The sequence below is a fragment of the Melopsittacus undulatus genome, chromosome 21 (genome assembly GCF_012275295.1).
Source record: "Melopsittacus undulatus isolate bMelUnd1 chromosome 21, bMelUnd1.mat.Z, whole genome shotgun sequence".
NCBI lineage: Eukaryota > Metazoa > Chordata > Aves > Psittaciformes > Psittaculidae > Melopsittacus > Melopsittacus undulatus.
Genome location: NC_047547.1, coordinates 1,931,504 through 1,951,028, shown reverse-complemented (window position 1 = coordinate 1,951,028; position 19,525 = coordinate 1,931,504). Strand labels below are relative to the sequence as shown.

Below are 19,525 nucleotides of genomic sequence, written 5' to 3'. Positions count from 1 at the left end.
AAGCTGGGAGCTGTGATGGAGCCAGTGCTGCCCCGATGCTGTGGGCAGTGGGGTGCAGAATCCCCATCCTTGCCTAGAGATAAGCACTGCCTCTGTTTGCAGCTCTGGACCTGTTCAGTTGATCCTGGCTTTGGCTGCAGGAGGCAAAGTCCAGCTTGGGGGATAGGGGGGAATCTGTTCCAGTGGGACAAAGGGCACTGGTGCACAGCTCCTGTCTACCAGAGCTGTGGTGCTGCTTTCCAGTGGCACGAAGCTGCCCCATGCAGCCATGGGGCCAAGGGTGAGGGCAGGACTTGGCTCACCCCACTCCTGCCTTGGCAGTACCCGTGGTTAAGGGCTGTGGTGCTTCGGTGCAGCAATGGTGGGGGCAGGAGGGTACCCGCTGGCCCTGTGTGGAGCATCCTGGAGCCCATGCATGGGAGATGCTGTGCTATGGATGCTGCCCCTGTCCCGTGTGCTGATGGATGGGGCAGTGCTGGAGCATCCCTGGCAGCGGTGCCGGTTTTGGGGTGATACTGAGCCGTTGCTTTCTGCCTTCCTGCTGCTTCCAAAGCCATGGTGGGTGGTGTGGAGGTGGGAGCAGCTGTGGCACACATCCCTCTTGTCTTTCGGTGTCTCCTCACGTCCTCTCCATGTGGTTCCATGTGCTCCTCAGGAGCGGGGGCTGCTCAAGCCCTCCAGCTCGTGATGCTGCTTCTCTGGTGCTGAGGACCCAGGGGGCTGATGTGGAGCAAAACCCACCCTGGTCCTCCCTATTCCTGGCTCCAAAGAGCCTCTTCCAAAGGATCTGCCTCCGGTTCCTCCTCACCATGAGCCTGTGTGAGATGCCCGATGCCGGTTGTCTGCCTGGTCAACCGGCTCCGTTCTGCTGCACGAGGCATTCCCATCTCCTTGCAGGAGGGGAAAAGCAGGGACAAGTGAAGGGAAAAGCTGCATAACCCAACTGGATGGGTTGACCCCAGGAACACCCTCGTGTCAGCTTCGAGGTGGGAGGCAGAACCCCATCCTCTCGCTAGCAAGGGCAGGTTGTGCTCAGCCCCTCTCCTTCCCCATCTGGGATGCTGTGGGGGGACCCGGCTGCAGCAGCATCCTGGTCATCTCCTGGTGTTTGCTGTGGGCATTATCCTCCATTGGGGAGGGTGGCTGAGTATGGGGCAGGGTGAGGAGCCCTTTGCCCTCACCAGGAGCATCACTACCATTCCTAGAGGGATGCAGGGGTCTGTGCCGGCTTTCTGCTGCGTGCTCCCGTTGTTCCCTGCTCCAGACGCCTTCCCACAGGGATGGATGCCCACAGTGGGGGAGTTTTGCTGCCCTGTACAGGAGGCAGGGGCAGCTGAGCCCAAAGTCGTTGTGGTTTTGGCTCTGCCTTTGGGATGCCCATGTGGGGCCATTGAGCAGGGAGCTGGGTGCTGCTCAGCCCCTGCAAGCGGTGCAGGGAGCACGTGCCTCTGCAAGGGCCCTTTGCCCTGGGAGGGAGTGCATGGAGGGGGGTTCTGAGGCCGCAGGACAGCGTGGGATGTGTGGTCAGGGCTGAGCCACAGGCTGGGCCGGGCTGTGCCGCACTCCTGCTGACTCAGCACCATCAGCGCGGGTGGGATTGGGGCAGGAGGTTCCTCTTCCAGGCACTGCGATGGTTTCAGTTCCCAGATCCACATCGAGCCCCTTCTTTGTGCCAGCCCCACACATTGAACCCTTGCTCTGTGCCCCTGGCACGTCCCCAGCTGACCCACGGCCGCTCTCCCCACCAGTGCATGGGCTCCATCCTCAATGCTTGTCAAGGGGATGCGTTCCCCTCCCCTTTGCAAGCCAGACTCGAGCTATTTACAGACCAGGTTTTGCTGTTGACTTCCCTTGTCCTTTCCATTCAACGTCCCTTGGCCAGCAGCGACCGGCAGCAAATGTTCTCAGTGTTCTCCCATTTGGCTCCAACTTCTTGTTTTCTTCACTCTCTGCTTCTTATTTTAAGGAAGAAAAGTACTGGGTGGGCCTTGAGGACTGGTTTGCTGGTTGTTATTCTGTTGTGTGAGGTTGCTTTCCCCAACGCACTCCAGCCATTTCTAAGGCTAAATATAGACTCCCCATGTCCTTTCTTAGCCAGGGGAACGGAGCAGGCTGGAGCTGCAGTCATGCAGATGCTCTGCAGGATCCCAGACAGTCCCAGCACTGCGTGAAGCATTGGGCTTGTGGGGTTGGCAACTGGAATGTTGGAAAGGGGAGGGATGGGAAGAGCAGGCTCGGCTCATCTGCAGTGTCCAAAGCGTGTGGCCTGAGGCATCAGTGGGAATTGCAGATGCTTGGGGGGGGTCTGATTGAGTTGGAAGTTGCATCTTTAATGGAGCAGACTAATGAGCCTCTTGCAAGATGCTGTTCTCCAAAGGACACCGGTGCTGACACTCACATCCTGGTGAGCTGCTGATGGGAAGGTGACCACGAGTGTGGTTGGCTTGGTAAATACCGGGGCCGAGGGGGTGAATTGCTGCTTTAGGCTTGGTGCTGCACCCGGGGCTCCGGTGTCCGGCCCCTTGGCCACCGTAGCCACGGAGGAGGATCTCAGCTTTGGGATCAGCGCCGCGGCTGCTCCCCTGCCGTGGCCTGGATGGGGGTGCCTGGGTTTGTGTCTGCTGCCGGGCAAATGGTTGCTGGAATCTGCTTTGGAACACATCAGCCTCCTCCGTTCACTTCAGCTCTTTGTTCTGCAGCCGGCTGCGCGCGGGGACCGGGCCCTGGATGCAGGCAGAGGCTCTTTGTAGCCGATGGAGAGCCGAGCATCTCCCTGCGCCGGTGCCTGTGATGCTGCATTGGGTGCTATGGGGGCTGAGTCCCTGCCGGGGTCCCCTTGCTCTGCCTCTCGGTGCTGCAGCGGCACAAAGCGCCGGCATGCTGTGGATGTGCTGTTCTGGTGGTGCTGTGCTTGGAATTTGAATGGCGTGGCCTAAAGGGATCATAGAAGCATAGAATGAACCAGGTTGGAAAAGACCTTTAAGATCATCATTAATCCAGATGCTCGAGCTGTGCCCATCCCTTGCCTCTCTCTGCTTTTACAGGCACCACACTGGCTTGCTAATAGTGGGGGTCCAGCGTGTGCCTTGTGTTCCCCATCCCCAGCTACCAACATTGATGCTCTTCATCCATCCCTGTGCAGTCTGTGGCTGGGAAACAGCTCCGGCTGCTGATGCACAACACAGGGGGGGCTGCAGCATCCCCAGGCGCAGTGCTTGTGGTGGTCCCATCCTCCCTGGGGTGCTGGACCCCATCCCTCTGCACATCCCAGTGTGGGGATGGGAGCTGGGAGGAGGCTGGGAAGGGTTTGGTCCCGTGCGTGTCCCGGTGCCTTTTATTGTTTGGAAAAGGAAGCACTTGGGTTTAATACTTCCCACTCCGGCAGCTGGGGCGGATGCTGTGGGGCACCGCGGGGTCACTGGGCTTTGCCTTTGCCACTCGGTGCTTCCAGCCTCACTTCCAAGGACAGAGACGTTCTCCCCCTGTCCTAAAAGTGGCTGAAACATCCACACCATGGGACCCATCCCCTGTCCCTGCCTGCTCCTGGCAGGGCCATTGGCCCCAGGCTGGACCAGCATCCCTGGGTCGGTGCCTTGCTTCCTGTTGCAGCCCCCAGCCCTTCCAGATGGGTTCACTCAGTGTCTCCTCGTGGCCTGGAGTGTGTTTTCCCTGTGGAGGGGTGGATTTGAGCCCAGCATTGTGCTTCCTCACCAGCTTGGTCTTCTCCTCTGCAGCTGCTCCAATGCCATCGTCCCTCAAACCCCACCAGGCCCATCTATATCTCTATATCTTTATAACTGTATATCTATGTAATTATATAACTATATATGTATCTATATATAAAATCTTAAAGCTGCTTCTGCAACTTGCAGAAGGTCAAACCAGCCAAACCAGGATCCTTGACCCACAGGAACCACCTTAGAGCATCCAGGCTGCTGCAGGCGAGCGCTTCATCCCTGATGGAGATGCCAAGGGGTAGGGTAGCACCTGGGATGCAGCACCTGAACAGACACATCCATATGGGTTCCTCTGTAAACATCTGTACCGGTTAGGTGGGACTTTTGCCATTGACGGTCAGGTTTGCTTCTGGGGACCAGGATGGGAGCTGATGGTGGCCAGAAGCCCTATATTGGGCATGGAAGGGGCCACAGCACTGTTTTGTCATGGGGAGACCTTAAAACAGCAGGAGATGGTGGTGGCTCCGTGTCCTCCCCAGCACTCCCCACAGAGGTGGCTGGAGATGGAGCTGCATCTCCACATCCTCATCACCCTCCGATGCTGCGTTCACACGTGCAGGTGGACCAGAATCCAGAGCATCTCCCTGCTCTGCTCCGGAATAAGAGTCCCTTTATGCTGGAATAATTAGTGTACTCAGAGCATGCTAATTATTCTGGGATGAAAGTGACTTTTATTCCAGCAGAGTGTCCTCTCAAAGGGCCCTTTCTGCTGCTCCCGGGGCCACAATAGCTGCTCTGCTCCGTTTCCCCATCTCAGACAAAGTCCTTATTTGCGAAGCCAACGAAATTGAGTTGACTGATGAATTAAGGCCAATGGTTTTGGCCCCGCTCCAGCCCTTTGAAAGCCTTGGCGAGCTGCTGCCCGGCCCGGGCAGGGGAAGCACCAGCACCCTCCTGCCCCCAGCACAGCCCCATAGGCTGCATTGAGCCCTGTGCTGAGCTCCGGCAGCAGTGTTCTGCCCCTTGATTTCAGCTGCCCAGATGAAATGCCTATTAATCTATAATGTGCAATTGCTTTATTGCACAACGCAGGCAGGTCTCTGGAGGAAGCGTTATCAGCTTTAGCCACAAGCCATAAATAACTGCCTCCAGTGCAGAACACTCTCGTCTGTTTGGGTTCCCGACTGCCCAGGGTAGAAACATCCCACTTAGCATTCCTACAATAAACCAAGGGAATAAAGGAGGTAGAGGGGAACCCGTCCCCCCCTGCCTGCTTTGGGTCAGCCCTGATGGGGTGACTGGGGGGGTGTGTGTGGAACCAGAGCATCCCCTTGGCTTGGGTGGCTGCTGGCCAGGGCGGCTGCAGCCCATCCAAAGCCCCTTTCTCTTGGCTGCAAATGCCTTTTTCTTCCCTTTTTTTCCCCTTTTTTATCCCCTCCTTTTCATTTAAATTGCAGATAAGCTGCAAGAAAACAGAAAAGAGAAAGAAACCAAACCCGCATGGATCTGCCTCCAAACAGCCTCCAGTGCGTGGCTGGAGCCGGCCCCTCCTGCCCTCCCCTCCCCTCCCCAGCACGTTGTGTGTTATCAGCCTCTGTTACTGGATTCGTTTCATCTGGTTCCATCTCCTGCCATTTTCCAGCTCACTCTTCCATGGACCCTCAGTGGGGCTGGAGCAGGAGGGGGATGAGGGGGATTCTGAATTTGATGCAAATGATTTCTCTCTTCCCCCCCTTGTTTTTAATGCATTTCATCTGGGGATCGGAGGGAAGGGGCTGGGCAGAGAGGGGGGAGGCACATTCCTCCTCCCATCGCATCCAGATTTCCTGATCCCTGCGCCCGTTTCCATCATCTTCCCCCCTGGATCTGTTTGAAGTCAGGTGATGGTGGAGCTGTGGGATGGAAGCAGTCCTTGGGAGCCACAATGGGATGTTATTCCCCTTCCTCCTGGATGCTCCTGGGCAGCCTCCATCTGCCCTTAGGGGCAATGCTCTCCCATCCATTGCCCTTCCTCCCCCCACCCCCCCAATCTTCCCTCTTTTGTGTGAGTTTGGGAAGCAGCAATGGCAGATCCTGCAGTCAGGAGCAATCATGGAATGGTTTGGGATGAAAGGACCTTAAAGCTCATCCAGTTCCCATCCCCTGCTGCCTTCCACTGGAGCAGCTGCTCCAAGCCCCTGTGTCCAACCTGGCCTTGAGCACTGCCAGGGATGGGGCAGCTGCTCCATTCAACCCATTCCAGCATCCTAGCATCCTCACAGGGAAGAACTCCTGCCTAGGATCATCAGCAAAGGAGCCGCATATTCCAGAGCCTTTCCTAGGTTCAGCATTGTGCTGCCCTTGGAATGCTGCTCTTCCTCCCAAAATTGTCTCCTTCTTGTGTTGATGAAGGTTGATCCCACAGGATTTAGATGCAGTAGGAGAAGAATTGAAAGGAAAAGGGGGGGGGGATGCATTTGAAAGTCAATATTTACTTAGCAATTGGACAGGCCCCTCTGCACATACCTGCGGCTGCTCCGTCGGGAATGGCCGGGAGCACACAGCAACGTCATTCATGGAAGCGGAGCTGGGATGGAGCCGTGGATCTGGTTTGAATCTTCCTGTTGGAAGGGGCCGGGTAGAAGAATTGCAAAAATGCATCTGAGCTGTTCAGGGATCTTGTATGGAAATGCATGGAAATGGGATGAAACAACCTTCCGTTTGCCTTTCCCATTGGAGAAGGTGCCTTGGCCTTTAGGTTTGGTTGGTTTAAGTGTCTCTATTACCCTCTTTTGAAGCCAAAGCTGGAATTCTGCAGGGATTTGGGCTTTTAGCATCAGCCTTGTGGCTTCTGCACCAAGCCCTGGAGCAGGGAAGAGCCGAGGGGTGAAACTCTGGGAAATTGGGAGTGAAAAGGGCAGAAAAGGAGCTAATGGTAGGATTTATCCCTAAAATACAAGGCCCAATACAAGGATGATGTGTGGGAGAAGAATGAAAGGGTGACTGAGCTTTGTGTTTGGTTCATTGCTGCTACAGCACCAAGTGATGTCTTGAGGTCTGAGTCCACAGGGAGGGACAGTGAAGAGGAGGGATGAAGATGTGATCATGGGTCATTTCTCTGGAGGAAGGCCAGAAATGAACCCAAAGTGGCCCAGATGGGAGCAGATGAGCTCAGATCATAGCAGCATTGGGAGCTGCATGATGCTCGGGGATGCTGCGGGTACCATTGTACTGGGTGGGATGGTGGCTCCCGGCTCTGTGTGCTGTGTGCTTTGGCAGGCTCCCCACTGCAGGAGATGGGGTGTGGGAGCATGGAGAGGAGGGGGAAGCAGGGAACGGAGACCTGGGAGGAATGTGGATTTATTCTGCTCCCTTTCGTCTTTCCCCCCCCATCCTGCTCCAGAACATCTGGTTTGCAAATCACCCTCATTCCAGCCCGTATTTATGGCCAGGCCGTTTCCTTTGCTGGCCACCTCCTCCTGCGGAGGGGAGGAGGAGTTGGGCTGAGGAGGAACAGGGGAAGGAGCTTTCATGCTCGTGGGCTTTGCTTCCAGACCATCGTGGTTTCCATGCAGTCCTGAAGGGAGCTTCGAGGGGAAGACCCTGCTCAGAGCCTCCACAATGGGCTGCTGAAATGGGGTTGTTGCTTTGGGCAAAAGGAAACGGGTTCTGTTGTGTTTCACAGCCCTTCCTTCCCCATCCCTCTGCACGCAGGGCCCGTGGATGGTGGGATGCAGAGCCAGGCGCTCGGTCCCCATCCTGCGGGATGAAGAAGGATCCCCTTTCTTGGACCCAAATAGCCATTTTTAAGGACACTTTTCCCCCTTTTTGCCCCTTTGAATGACTTTTAGCAGGGACCTCTCCTCCGGCTGCCAAAGAGGGATGTGGGATGGCTCCTGCAGCTGCCCTGGCCCTGCTCTGAGCTGGCCATTGTGTGCTGCATGAAGGCACCTTTATTCCCTGCTCCGTGCTCTGCTGCTGCTTCTGCTGGTGCCGGCTTTGGGAAGCAGCTTTGGCTCCGTGTGAAGGATGCATTAAGAGACACCGAAGCCATCCCCACACTTACTCTGGGGCCATTTAACTCACTTGGGAACGTGCTGGGCAAGGACAGAAAGAGCTGGGTTGCCAAGGAGCCAAGGGGAAGCAATCTCCATCCTTCCCTGTGCATGCAATGGGATACACAAGGCCTTGGCTGAAGCCGTTGTCATGTTTGGGAATGGTGGAGGGGGTTTGAGCTGGGGTTGGATGCGGCTGTTGCAGCATCACCGCTTCAGGAGCAGGGTACTGACCTCAGGGGTGGATTTCCTTAAGGAAAGCTGGGATGTGTGGCCTGACAGAGCTGCAGTGCTTGGAGAAGGTCCCACACTGCTCCTGCATGGGGGAGCTGCTGCCCATGCAGGAGAACCTGCTCTGGTCCAAGAGCATCTGTGGGGATAGGGCTGCTCCACAAGGAGTAGGTGCTGGTACATAGGGGTTACCATGACCCGGCTTCAGTGTGTGCTTGAGCCCAGAACCCCCCAGAGCACACTGGGGAGACCTTAGAGCAGCTCTTGGGGCCTAAAGGGGCTACAAGAAACCTGGAGAGGGCCTTTGGACAAGGGTTGTAGGGACAGGACAAGGGGGAATGGCTTTAACCTTCCAGAGGGACCAATCTTCCCTGTTTGTGAGCATCTCTGCTCCAGTACTGGTGTCTCCAGTGCAATACAAGATCCTGGTTATGGTTTCTCCTCCCCAGCAGGCTGGGGACCCCTTGCCCTCTTCCTATGGGTCTGCCCTCTCCCTTTGAGGGGCAGGAGGTGCTGAGAGGCTGGGCACTGAGCTCATTGCAGGGCAGCTGATGGATGCTGTAGGGTCCTGGCTGCTGTCTATGGTGCAGTTGCAGCTGCCGTGGGTCACAGTGGGGCTGCTGCAGACCCAGCAGGATGAAGGGAGGGCAGGAAACCTACAGCAGGGCTGGTTCTTTGCAGTGCTTTCCTTAAGGAGCCTCGTGTTTGGTGCTCTTGTGGCTGGGAGATGGAGGCAGGAGATGAGGGAAGAGGAGGTGGTGGAGCCGAGCTGGTCCTCAAGCTCCTCCTGTGGGAGGATGGGGACAGGTTTGGTGTCCAAGTCACCTTAAAGAAGAGCTGGGGGGGGGGTTGTTGGAGGCATCTGCTCATAACCGAGGCTGCCTCATCCATTTTCATAGGTCCAGTCTCCATCTTGCTTGCGCTGAGCTCCCTGGTGTGGTGTGGAGCAAAGCAGCAGCTCCAGAGCTGTGGATGCTCGGGAGGGCTGTGGGAGGTGGTACCCTTCAATCAAACCGAGTGGCAGCAAACAAAGCCCTTGTGCAGGGCTCAGGAGGAGTCAGTGTTGTTCCAAGGGGGGGGAGCATCCTCCCATCCTTTAGGAGCCGGGATTTGGAGTGGGGACCAGGCTTTACCCATCCTCAGCAGCATCCCTAGTGCAGACAGGACAGAAGCAGCATTTCCTTCCCATGGCAGGAATCGTGGCACCTTCTCTGCCTGTTGGGAAGCGGAGGGTCATGGGATGCTGCAGCCAGGCCCTCTGTCCATGTGGATCCTTGGAGCAGGGAGTTCAGCAGGAGCCAGGGATGACACAAGATAAATGCTTAGGGAATTGTGTGTGTTTGCCTTTGCTTTACACAAACCTTCGTGGTTGCTTTTATTGCCGGGTTTCCAAGGATTCCTGCCTTTCCCTGTGCCCTGGGGGTGCAGTGACCCCCACTACAGCTCCCTCGAGGTACCACTTCTGTCAATGGGATGAGGGCACCGGGACTCTTCCCAGCCCCGCTCATATCCGCAGGGATCAGGCCTGATTTGCTCCCTGTGTTTTAGGGTTTCCTGCTGGTTTTTCCTCTGCCTTGGGTGTATTCCTGCATGCGGCAGGACCGTGGTGCCGGGGTCACCATCCCTGCCTTGGCAGCACCGTTCCAGCCACAGTGCCCACGTGTCCGTGCCTGTTAAGGATGGATGGAACCCCCATCCCACTGCTGGCGCTGTTTGCATCCTTTAAAATGGGACTTTTTAATTTGCTCTCATTTGGGTTTTCTGATGCTTTCCCCCCTTTTTTTCCCCTGTTTAGCATAGAAAACATCCCTCCCTTGGCTCCAGGAGCTAATTCATCCCAGTTAAATGAGCTTTAAAATCGGGTAGCGCATCGTGGATCCCGGTTCCTGTTTTCTCGCAGTGTAATTAATGCTCCGCTTTCAATTCTCTCCTTTCCTTAGGGGCAAGCTTGATGGAGCTGATGCCAGGCTCCAACTTCTGCTGAGCCATTAGGAAGGAATTAACCCAAAAGCCATCTTTAGCCTTTCATTTCAATGTTAGTGGGGTTTTCTTTGCTAACCAACTTGTCCTTGGGAGGAAACTGATCTTCTCTCTTCTCGTTCTTTCTTTCCTCATCCAGCACCGAAGACATGTAGCCCTAAACAGTTTGCATGCAAAGATCAGATAACGTGCATATCTAAGGGCTGGCGCTGTGACGGGGAAAAGGATTGTCCGGATGGCTCGGATGAATCACCCGATATATGTATGTATGACTTTCCTTTCCTCATCGTGTTCCTTTGGGTTTGCTTCATCCATCCCCTCCTTGCACGCTCCTTCCAGGCGGCATCAACTGCTCTCCCTCTGCTCCTGCTTCTCCCCTTGGTGGGGGTGGGTACCACTCATCCATCTCTCTGTCCTCCCTCTATGGGGCTGTGATCCATCATCACAGAGCAGCCTCCTGGGAGTGGGGTAGCGCTGGGTTATTGGTGATGGCTCCATCCCAGCTGATGGCCATGAGGAAGGTGGAGGATGGGGCAGCAGCTGCATCCCTTCAAGCTTCTGGTGATGGAGAAGGAAGGAAATCTATGGGAGTCCTGGGAAAAGCCACACTGTGGTCCCTGGATGTGTTTGGATGAGGATGCTCTGTTGGTTTTCCCATTGGATGCTCTGCTGCAGCAGCACCAGGGATGCTCCCACCTCCGACGGGGCGGTCGGGTCTCTCTGGAAGCAAATGGGGAACAGGAGATGTTTGGGGGGGGGGGGGGGCAGGGGTTTGCATGGGGGCTCTGCTCTGGCTGGAGCAAGGGCAAGGAGGAGGGAAACTGTGCTGCCCTTGTTGCCCTGTTTTACTGCATCAGGGTTTGTCCTTCTCCTCCTCGGCTCCTGCTTCCTGCTGTACTTGCCATAAAGGTCTCCTCTAAAGCAGTTTCTGGTTCAGCACTGGGGTTATTTGTTTCTTAAGGCAAAATGATGCAACCGTCCCCTCCGTGGGAGGGATGAGGGGGCTGGGATGGGCTGTTTGGCTCCAGTCAATCTGCAGCCCTGGAAAATTACTGCGAGAGGACTCAGAGGCCTTCCTTGGCTGGAAGAAACCCGTCCTGATTGATGTATGGTGTGCCTGTGCAGCCATCCATACGGATACGGACAGGTGAATGGGAAACGGACCCCTTGGATGCTTTTCCCTCTTTCCCTGTTTCTTCTTTCCCTTTTCCCCTTCTCCTCCTTTCTTCCTCTTCCTCTGTGAAAGCAGAGCCTCCTTTCTGGATGGGGAAGGCAATGCGAGGACCTACCCTCAGTTCCTAAGGGGAGCACCAAGAGGGAGCCCCAAGGATGCTGTGCCCTGTGGGACACACAGGGGGTCAGTGGCTGTCCCCATTGGCACCCTGGCAATGGTGCACACGAAGCCGGGTGCCTTTCCCATGGCCGGGGTATGAATGGAGGCTGCTGCCTGCCTGCTCCTGCCCTGACCTGTCAGCACAGGCAGGGCACAGAGCCTGCTATCTCCAGGCTTGCCAGGCGAGCTGTTCTCACGCCACCTTGGCACCGGGGCTCCCAGCAGCCTCTCATCCCCCTTATCTCTTTGGCAAGGAGAGAATGGCTTTGATTGCTGGTGTTTAATCTGCTTCCGAGGCTCTGGCCCCGCTGCTTGGCGCAGCCCTTGGTGCCCTGGCAGCGCTGTTGACACTGCAGTGATGTACTCGTGTCAGAGGCTCTTGAAACACCATCTATTGTGTGTGAGGTTTTCCTCCTGGGGAATCCTCTCAAGTGTTTGCTGCCCTTGCTCACGTGCTTGGAGCATAGGAAGAGCTCCCTTCCCAAGCTCGTGCTTAGGGCTCGTCCCCAGCTCCTGCCCAGCCCATTGGAGCTTTCCTAGAGGGAAAATCACCTTGGACAAGAGGCTCCATCCTGTTGAAGATCAAAGCAGATGTGGGGCTCTCAGGACTGACTTTGCCATGGCTTTGTGCTGGCACCATTGGCTTTACCACCGATGGACCTGCACATCCACAGCCTTGGGTTGCTTGGATGTTGGTGAGGATTCAGCACCCACCACTTCATCCTGAGGTTAAGAGGGTCTCACATCCCTGCTCTCACCGCCCCAAGCCTGCAGCTCCCAATGGCTGCTTGGGTTCGGATGCATCTCAAGTGAGCCCATCATCTGCCTTTGCTTGCTTCTTCCTGTGACCCCAGCCGGACCATCCTGCTCCAGCCTGTTCCCCATCCCGCTCCTCTACCTCTGTGTCCCTTTGGGCTGTTGCCACATCAACCGCAGGCTGCTGTTACAGAAGGAGGAATTGCTTTTCGTTCCCCCCCCTTCATCTTCCCAGTGGTTTGGAGAGGTTGAAAATCCCCATCTAATCCAGCTCCTTGGGGTGTACCACAAGCTTGTCACATGTAATAAATTGGCTCATTTATTAGCGAGCCAACACAGTCAAAAGCAAACAAAGTGGCTTGCAGATTAATCTTGCCCTGTTTGTGATAAGTGGTTTGATCCAGGCCCTTTGCAGGGGAGTAATGGACATGGTGGATCCGTTTGGACCGATAGACTGGGCTCTTTATTTCAGTGCCTTCCTTCTTTGGGCCCATTTATTGACACCTCTTTAATTAACCCTAAATTTGCCATTTTTCCATGGAAAACAGAAGCTCTGAAGCAGTAAAAACCACTCCAGGGAATCACCTATTGGGTGCTGTGCACTGGGGCTGGGAAAGAAGGAATCCGCATCCCCAGTGGCTGTGATGGAGACCCCAGCTCTGTATCCGTTATCCCAGTGGAAGCCATCGGCCAACACTTGGCCAACTGGGAACATCCTGGGATGTGTTTGAGATGTGTTTGAGATGTGTTTGGGTGCTCATAGCAGCCTTCACCCCCAGCTGCATTAAGGTTAAAGCACCTTTAGGGTATCTCAGCAGTGGCAGCTGGCAGGGAATGAACCCCAGCCCTCATTGGCAGGGCAGGAATCCTGCTGGATAAGGATGCGCTGGATCCTGTGAGCTGTGTGTGATGTAACCTCCTCTCCAAGGAGAGTTTAAGCTTATTTAGGACACTCTGCACTGGTGGAGCTGTGGGTGAAGGTGATGCTGGTCTCAAGAGCATCGGACAAAGCACTCGGTGTGTGATGTGCCCTTCTCAGTGCTCCCCTGCCAAGGACGGGGTGCTCCATGGGGAGCCTGGGGAGCTATTTCTGCACTGCTATAGGAGGGCAAGGCATAAACAGCCACTGTGTCCCTGCTAAATGGGGCTTCAGGACTGAGCAGGAGCGTGGTGGGGGCTCCAGTGTGTTCAAGCCTTGGCTGTGGGGTTCAGGGGGATGGAGAGAGCCTATGGAGGGGAGTCAGGCTTTGCAGGGCAATCTGGTCCATGTCTTGTGCCGGTGATGCTTCCATCACCCAGCGTTGGTGGAGGCTGTTTGAGGATGTGAATGGGTTTATGGTCTATTTTGTTGTTTGTCTCAACGCCGTGCTGCTTTTCAGAGCAGCTTAACACGAAAAGCCTTGCTCCCTTTGTGGTTTTTCCTAGCTAATAATGGAGATTAAGTCTGCCCATAGCCCCGGTGCTCAGCAGGCCCCCGCAAGCTGAGCTTAGCAATGAGTATGTTGGCACCTGAGGCAGTGCCTATGGTGAGAGCTGGGGCTTAGGGCCCCCCAGTAGTGATGGGGGCTCAGAGCCAAGAGTCTGGGCCAAGGAATCTGGTGAGGTCTGGGGTCACCTTCCTCCTGGGACCCCATCCCAGCTGTTCCCAAGGGTGGGAATGTGTTCACCAAGGTGGGGGCTGTGGATGCTCTGGGTCTCCATCCCCTTTGCCCAATGCTGTGAAGCTGATGGAAAGGGAAAGTTCATGTGGGAGAGCAGCTTCCTGCCTGCTTTGAAAGGGAAATCCAAGGTCTCTTAATGAGCTTCCTCCAGGGAGAGCTCGGGATGCAAGGATAGAGCCTGGCTTGAGCCTTTACTGGTGCCCTTATCTGGAGGGATCCAAAGCAAGGAGGGGTTCACAGGGGGGTAAGGAGAAGGAACCAAAGCAGATCCACACACGGCTGTTGGGGTTCCCTTTGTAACCCTCCTGCCCTTTGCTGCCCTGCAGGTCCTCAGAGCAAGGTGTCTCGGTGCCAACCCAATGAGCACAACTGCCTGGGCACGGAGCTGTGCATCCACATGAGCAAGCTGTGCAATGGGCTCCACGACTGCTTCGATGGCTCCGATGAGGGGCCGCACTGTCGGGGTAGGTGTTTGGGGGGGGGGTGATCCTTTCCCCATGGAATACTGCCCTTGCCTCCTTTCCCTATGGAATACTGCCCTTGCTCCTCCTTTCCCCATCTAATACTGCCCTTGCCTCCTTTCCCCATCTAATACTGCCCTTGCTCCTTTCCCCATAGTCATGAAGCCCCCAGTGCTACCCAGTTTGTAGCTGTATGGGGTGAAGGCTTCACACCGGTGCCACCGTGCTCTGTGCTGGCTCAGGGCTCAGGGCTCAGGGCTGGCTGGTAGCAGATCCCCAGATTAGCCAGAGCCATGTGCAAGTGAAATGCCCATCATTCCTGAGCCTGCAGGCCATTAAAGAGCTCCATTGTCTCCTGGCTTTCAAAGCTCGCAGGGCTGGGGTTCTGCTTCAGATAACAGAGCCCCCTCCAGTGTTGTTTCCTGCTCTCCAGGAGCTTTGTCCCCCCTCTGGCCTGTCCCCACTTGATAATCCTGCTGGAAAACACTCCCTGAATCCCTGCTCAGTGTCCCGAGCTGACCCCTGCAGCTGGGGCTCTGGGCAAGCAGCTTTCCCCCTTCCTCTGCCTGGGGCTGAGGGCTCCTGCCCTGCATGGCCTGAACCAGGTAAGGGACACCCTGCCCTAAGGGTTCTGTCCATGCCCGTTTGGGATGGAGCTGCTTGGCTCCCATAGGAACAGCCTGGGGCGGCTTCAGCAGCTGTGCCCATGCTCACAATTAACCTTTCACTAATCATTCTCATTACTTATGTGGGATGGGACTGTTCATGGGACTGTTGCTGCCCACAGGTTTGGGCATGCTGGGGACCTCAGCGCTCACTGGTGCTTGTGTGGGATGCTGTGGTCCCCCCCCTTGCCCATTGGGGTAGAGCCGGTGCCGCCCCAGGGAGGCATTTCCTTCCTCCTGCCTCCACCCCATGCCGGGGGGGATGAGCTGTCAGCCTGCATCATGTTCAGGCTGCTGGAGCATCCTGCTCCCTCCTCTGCAGGGATGCGGATGTCAGGATGCCCCTTGCACAGGGGTGGAAATGGCATCGGAGCCTCAAACCTGCCCATCGACCCCTTTCCTGCAGACCTGGCACTTCTGCAGGGGGTTTGGGATGCTTGAGCTGAGAGATAAGGGCTGAAGTGAAGAGCTGGGCCTGCCAGAGCTGATAAACCTCATAAACAGCCCAGCTGGCCCCTGCCTGCCTGGTTAAATGGTTCCACATGTGAGGGGCAGGGTTTTCCCAGCACCTCCCATCCATCCATCCCTGGCTGTGAAGGGACAGGGGCTTTGGTTGGAGAGGCTCGTGGCTGTTTCCCTTCTGCTGGCAGGTTTGTGGAAGAGCATGGATCAATCATGGAATGGTTTGGGTTGGAAAGGGCCTCAGGATCGTGTGGGTCCAACCTGGAGGACCACACTAGACCATGTTGTCCAAGGCTCTGCCCAGCCTGGCCTTGAATGCAGCCAGGGATGGAGCATTTACCACTTCTTTGGGCTACCTGTGACACCCTCACAGAGAAGAACTTCCTTGTATCTTCCCTTGTTTCAGTTTAAACCCATCCTATTGCTCCAGTCCCTGATGAAGAGATGCTTTGGGCTGCTCAGACCCCGGTCTCATGGAGCAGCCGTGCACCCATTACATCCTCCTGCTGAGGGTCTCGGTCCTTCCCTCCTCACTGGGCAAGCAGGGGACAGCAGGGATGCTGCCTCCATCCCTTTTACCCCTCGGTGACATCCTTGCTCCCTGTCTCCGCAGAGCAATTGGCCAACTGCACAGCACTGGGTTGCCAGCACCACTGTGTGCCGACACTGAACGGCCCAGCCTGCTACTGCAACAACTCCTTCCAGCTGGCCGAGGACAGGAGGAGCTGCAAAGGTTGGTATAGGATGGCATTGCCATCGCCCCATCCCGGTGCCATGCGGCCAAAGGGACCTGGGGCAGACCCTGCTGTCAGGGATGGGGCTCTGCTCCCTTGCTGTTGTATGGATGCAGGTTCTGAAAGCCTCAGTGAGGAATACTGGGAGGAAGGAAAAGGCTTTGCAAGCCCTTGTTGCTGGGCTCTGTGTGCTCCTGGTGTCTGCACCTCACAGAGGATGCTGGATAAACGGGAAAAGGGTCAGGGAGGAGCGATGGGATCAATGTGATGGCTGGAAACGAGCCTGGAAGTGAGAGATTGCAGCGGCTCCATCTCTGTCATTTATCTGAGAGAGGTGAAAGGGCCTTTAGCAGCTCCTGCAATGCAAGGGGCAAGATGCTCTTTAATGTAGAAGAAAGAGCAGCGCTTGCCAGGGCTTTAGAAGCTGAAGATGAGAGATTCCAGGCTGGGAATTTCAGTGCAGGAGGGGAGGGATAAGGATAATTAGGCCTTGAAAAGGCTCAGCTATGGGGCAGGGATTGTCCTGCTGCAGGCAATGTGAGGTGACCTTAGCCAGCTATTCCCTTGTGTTGGTCCCTTCAGCTCTACATGGAGAAAAGGAGGAGCTTTTGTTCCTTCTTAAAGACAGATGTTTGCCGGCCCCAATATCCCCCCAAATACCCCTAAAATATCCCAGATATAGGGATATATGTGGGATAAAAAGTGAAGGTTTTACCTTATTTTCCAGACTTCGATGAATGCACTGTCTATGGGACCTGCAGCCAGACATGCACCAACGTGGAGGGCTCCTACACGTGCAGCTGTGTGGAAGGATACCTCTTGCAGCCCGATAACAGGTCCTGCAAAGCCAAGAATGGTGAGAGCCATGGCAGGAGGAGCACATGGAGCTGCAGACCACGGCCTCCTGCCCTGTCTGTGCCCCTGCCCCTGTCTGTGCCCCTGCCCCTGTCTGTGCCCCTGCCCCTGTCTGTGCCCCTGCCCTGTCTGTGCCCCTGCCCCTGCTTCACTGCTGCTGCCACCTCCTTGGGTTGAGCATCCTGCTCCTGTTTGGCCTGGAGCTGAGCCATGGCTGTGGCCACGAGCTCCGGGTGCTCTGCCATGACCACCCTGCTCCCTGTTTCCCTTGCCAGAGCCCGTGGACCGGCCGCCCGTGCTGCTCATTGCCAACTCCCAGAACATCCTGGCCACCTACCTGAGCGGGGCCCCTGTGCCCAACATCACCCCCACCAGCGCCAAGCAGACCACGGCCATGGACTTCAACTACGTGGAGGACACAGTGTGCTGGGTGCACGTGGGTGACAGCGCATCCCAGACCGTCCTCAAGTGTGCCAAGATCCCCAACCTGAAGGGCTTTGTGGAAGAGCGCTCCATCAACATCTCCCTCAGCCTACACCGTGAGTACCTGCTCCCTTCGGGACCTTGCTGCCCCCATCCCCATCAGGAGCATCCCAGGCAAGAGATGGAGTTTGGGAGGAGGCAGCTTCCCACAGAGGCCTCAGCCTTTCCTTTTCCTTCCTCTTTATTACTCCTAGCAAGTTCTGTGGGTGCACAGCAGGGCTGGGGACAGCTCCTCTCCTTGCTTTCCCTTTGGTTTTCCAGCCGTGTTGTCCCTGGGCTTGATCCCTGCTCCGAGCAGGACCAAATCCCAACGTGTCTCCTGTCCTGAGTCACTGGTGTGACTGGTGGATGGTGGTTCCATTCTGCTTGTGTCTCCCTGGCCATAATGACTGTGGTTGCAGCTCTGTCTCCTGTCTGGGCTTGCTGGTCCCACTCTGGAGCTGGAACAGGAAGGGGAGTTACTTGCAGAGATTTCTGGCACTCAGACCTGTGTCTGCTCTCCCTGCTGAGGGGTCCTATGGGCTTCCTGTTGCTTTCCTTGTGTGCTCGTGCAGGTTTGCACTGTGTCTCCATCGGGTTGTGCAGCCTTTGGCATCCCTGGCATCACTTTCCTGTTGTCTTTTACCTCCTGAAGCTGGAGGATGCAAGAGGGATCCCCTTATTCTGTGGCCATATGGGTGTTGTTAGGAGATGAGCAAGAGCTCATCATCATCCCCAGGAACTCATCATCATCATCCCCAAGAGCTCATCACCCCAACAGCTCACCCGGCCACAGTGAACATGTACCAAGCGATGGCTGCAATGAGTGAAGGTGGATCATGGAGCCGAGGGCTGGAGCATGGGGCTGGGATGTGGGGCTCAGGCTCCTGCAGGGTGTGTGCAGCAGGGCTCATTCCAGCCTGCGCTGGGTATTTTTAGGGCTGTGTGTATTTTTAGGGAGAGGCTCTGCAGGCGATAGCCTGAAATTAGGCAGGATGGGGCTCGGCTCTGATCTCTGCTCACACCCTCAGCAGGGCTTAAGGAGGTCTCTGCTGTTACATGCTCCGACTGGCTCCTCTCATGGAGCAGCTCCAGGGCCTAAAGGGGCTCCAGGAAACCGGAGAGGGGCTTGGGACAAGGGATGTAGGGACAGGACAAGGGGAATGGCTTGAACCTGCCCAAGGGGAGACTGAGCTGAGCTCTGAGGCAGAAGCTGTTCCCTGTGAGGGTGCTGAGGCACTGGCACAGGGTGCCCAGAGAAGCTGTGGCTGCCCCATCCCTGGCAGTGCTCAAGGCCAGGTTGGACACAGGGGCTTGGAGCAGCTGCTCCAGTGGAAGGGGTCCCTGCCTGTGGCAGGGGTTGGGGCTGGAGGAGCTTTAAGGTCCCTTCCAACCCATCCCATTCCATGATTCCCATCCCATTCCATGGTTCTATGATCACGGTGGCAGGAAAGCTGTACCCAAGGCAACCAGCGCTTGCTGTTTCCCCAGCACAGACTCAGGCCACAGGACCCATAGGGGAGGCAGCACCAAGCAGCACAAGGGCTCGGAAGCAGGTTGGGCTTTTCTGTGTTGTTTTGCTTTGGAATTCTTTGGGAGCCCAGCTCCAAACAAGTGAGGACATTGTCTGAGGCCACACGCGGAAGCTGGTTGAGGAAAGCCATGGGATCAGCACGGCCCGTGGGGTCAGTATTAGCTGGGGTGCAGGCACAGGGCAGGGAGCAGCTCCACTCCTTCACCTATGCAAGTGCTTGTATGTGCTTCAGATGGTCCCGAGCCATTCCCAGCCCCAGGAAACTGGATATGGAAGGGTCTGGATAGGGATGTGTGGGGTTCATGGTGAACCAGAGCGATGCTCGCCTGGAGCGCTTCTGTCCTTGAGTGTGAATGGAGGTGCCAGGATCCTCCCCAGTCTGAAACAGCAGAGAAAGGGAGAGCGGAAAGGGAGGAAGGATGAGACAAGGTCCCCTTGTTGTAATCCAGGGCTGGCAGGAAGGACGAGCCCTCCCCTGCACTGCTCCAGCATCACTGTGTGCTTGCTCCTGCCTCATCCTCCTCATGGGGCTGAGCCTGGATCAGTCTGAGTCTGATGGGGAACAAGAGGAAACGGCCTCAGGCTGGACCAGGGCAGGTTTAGATGGAGCTGAGGATCAATTCCTGCCCCAGAGGGTGCTCAGCATTGGAACAGGCTGCCCCGGGCAGGGCTGGAGCCAC

At 56.2% G+C, this 19,525-nt stretch overlaps 1 protein-coding gene across 2 annotated transcripts in view; it reads left to right on the top strand.

The window, feature by feature from the left end:
• LRP1 (LDL receptor related protein 1) overlaps positions 1-19,525 on the top strand; it is a 62,548-nt gene that overhangs the window by 1,739 nt on the left and 41,284 nt on the right. For both annotated transcript variants that reach the window (XR_004550432.1, XM_034071554.1), the window contains exons 2-6: positions 10,062-10,184; positions 13,999-14,136; positions 15,874-15,993; positions 16,722-16,850; positions 17,125-17,388. Coding sequence is in view for 1 of the 2 variants with exons in the window: in XM_034071554.1 (XP_033927445.1) it covers positions 10,062-10,184; positions 13,999-14,136; positions 15,874-15,993; positions 16,722-16,850; positions 17,125-17,388 (774 nt within the window). In the remaining variant the exon portion in view is untranslated. The remainder of the gene's footprint in view (positions 1-10,061; positions 10,185-13,998; positions 14,137-15,873; positions 15,994-16,721; positions 16,851-17,124; positions 17,389-19,525) is intronic.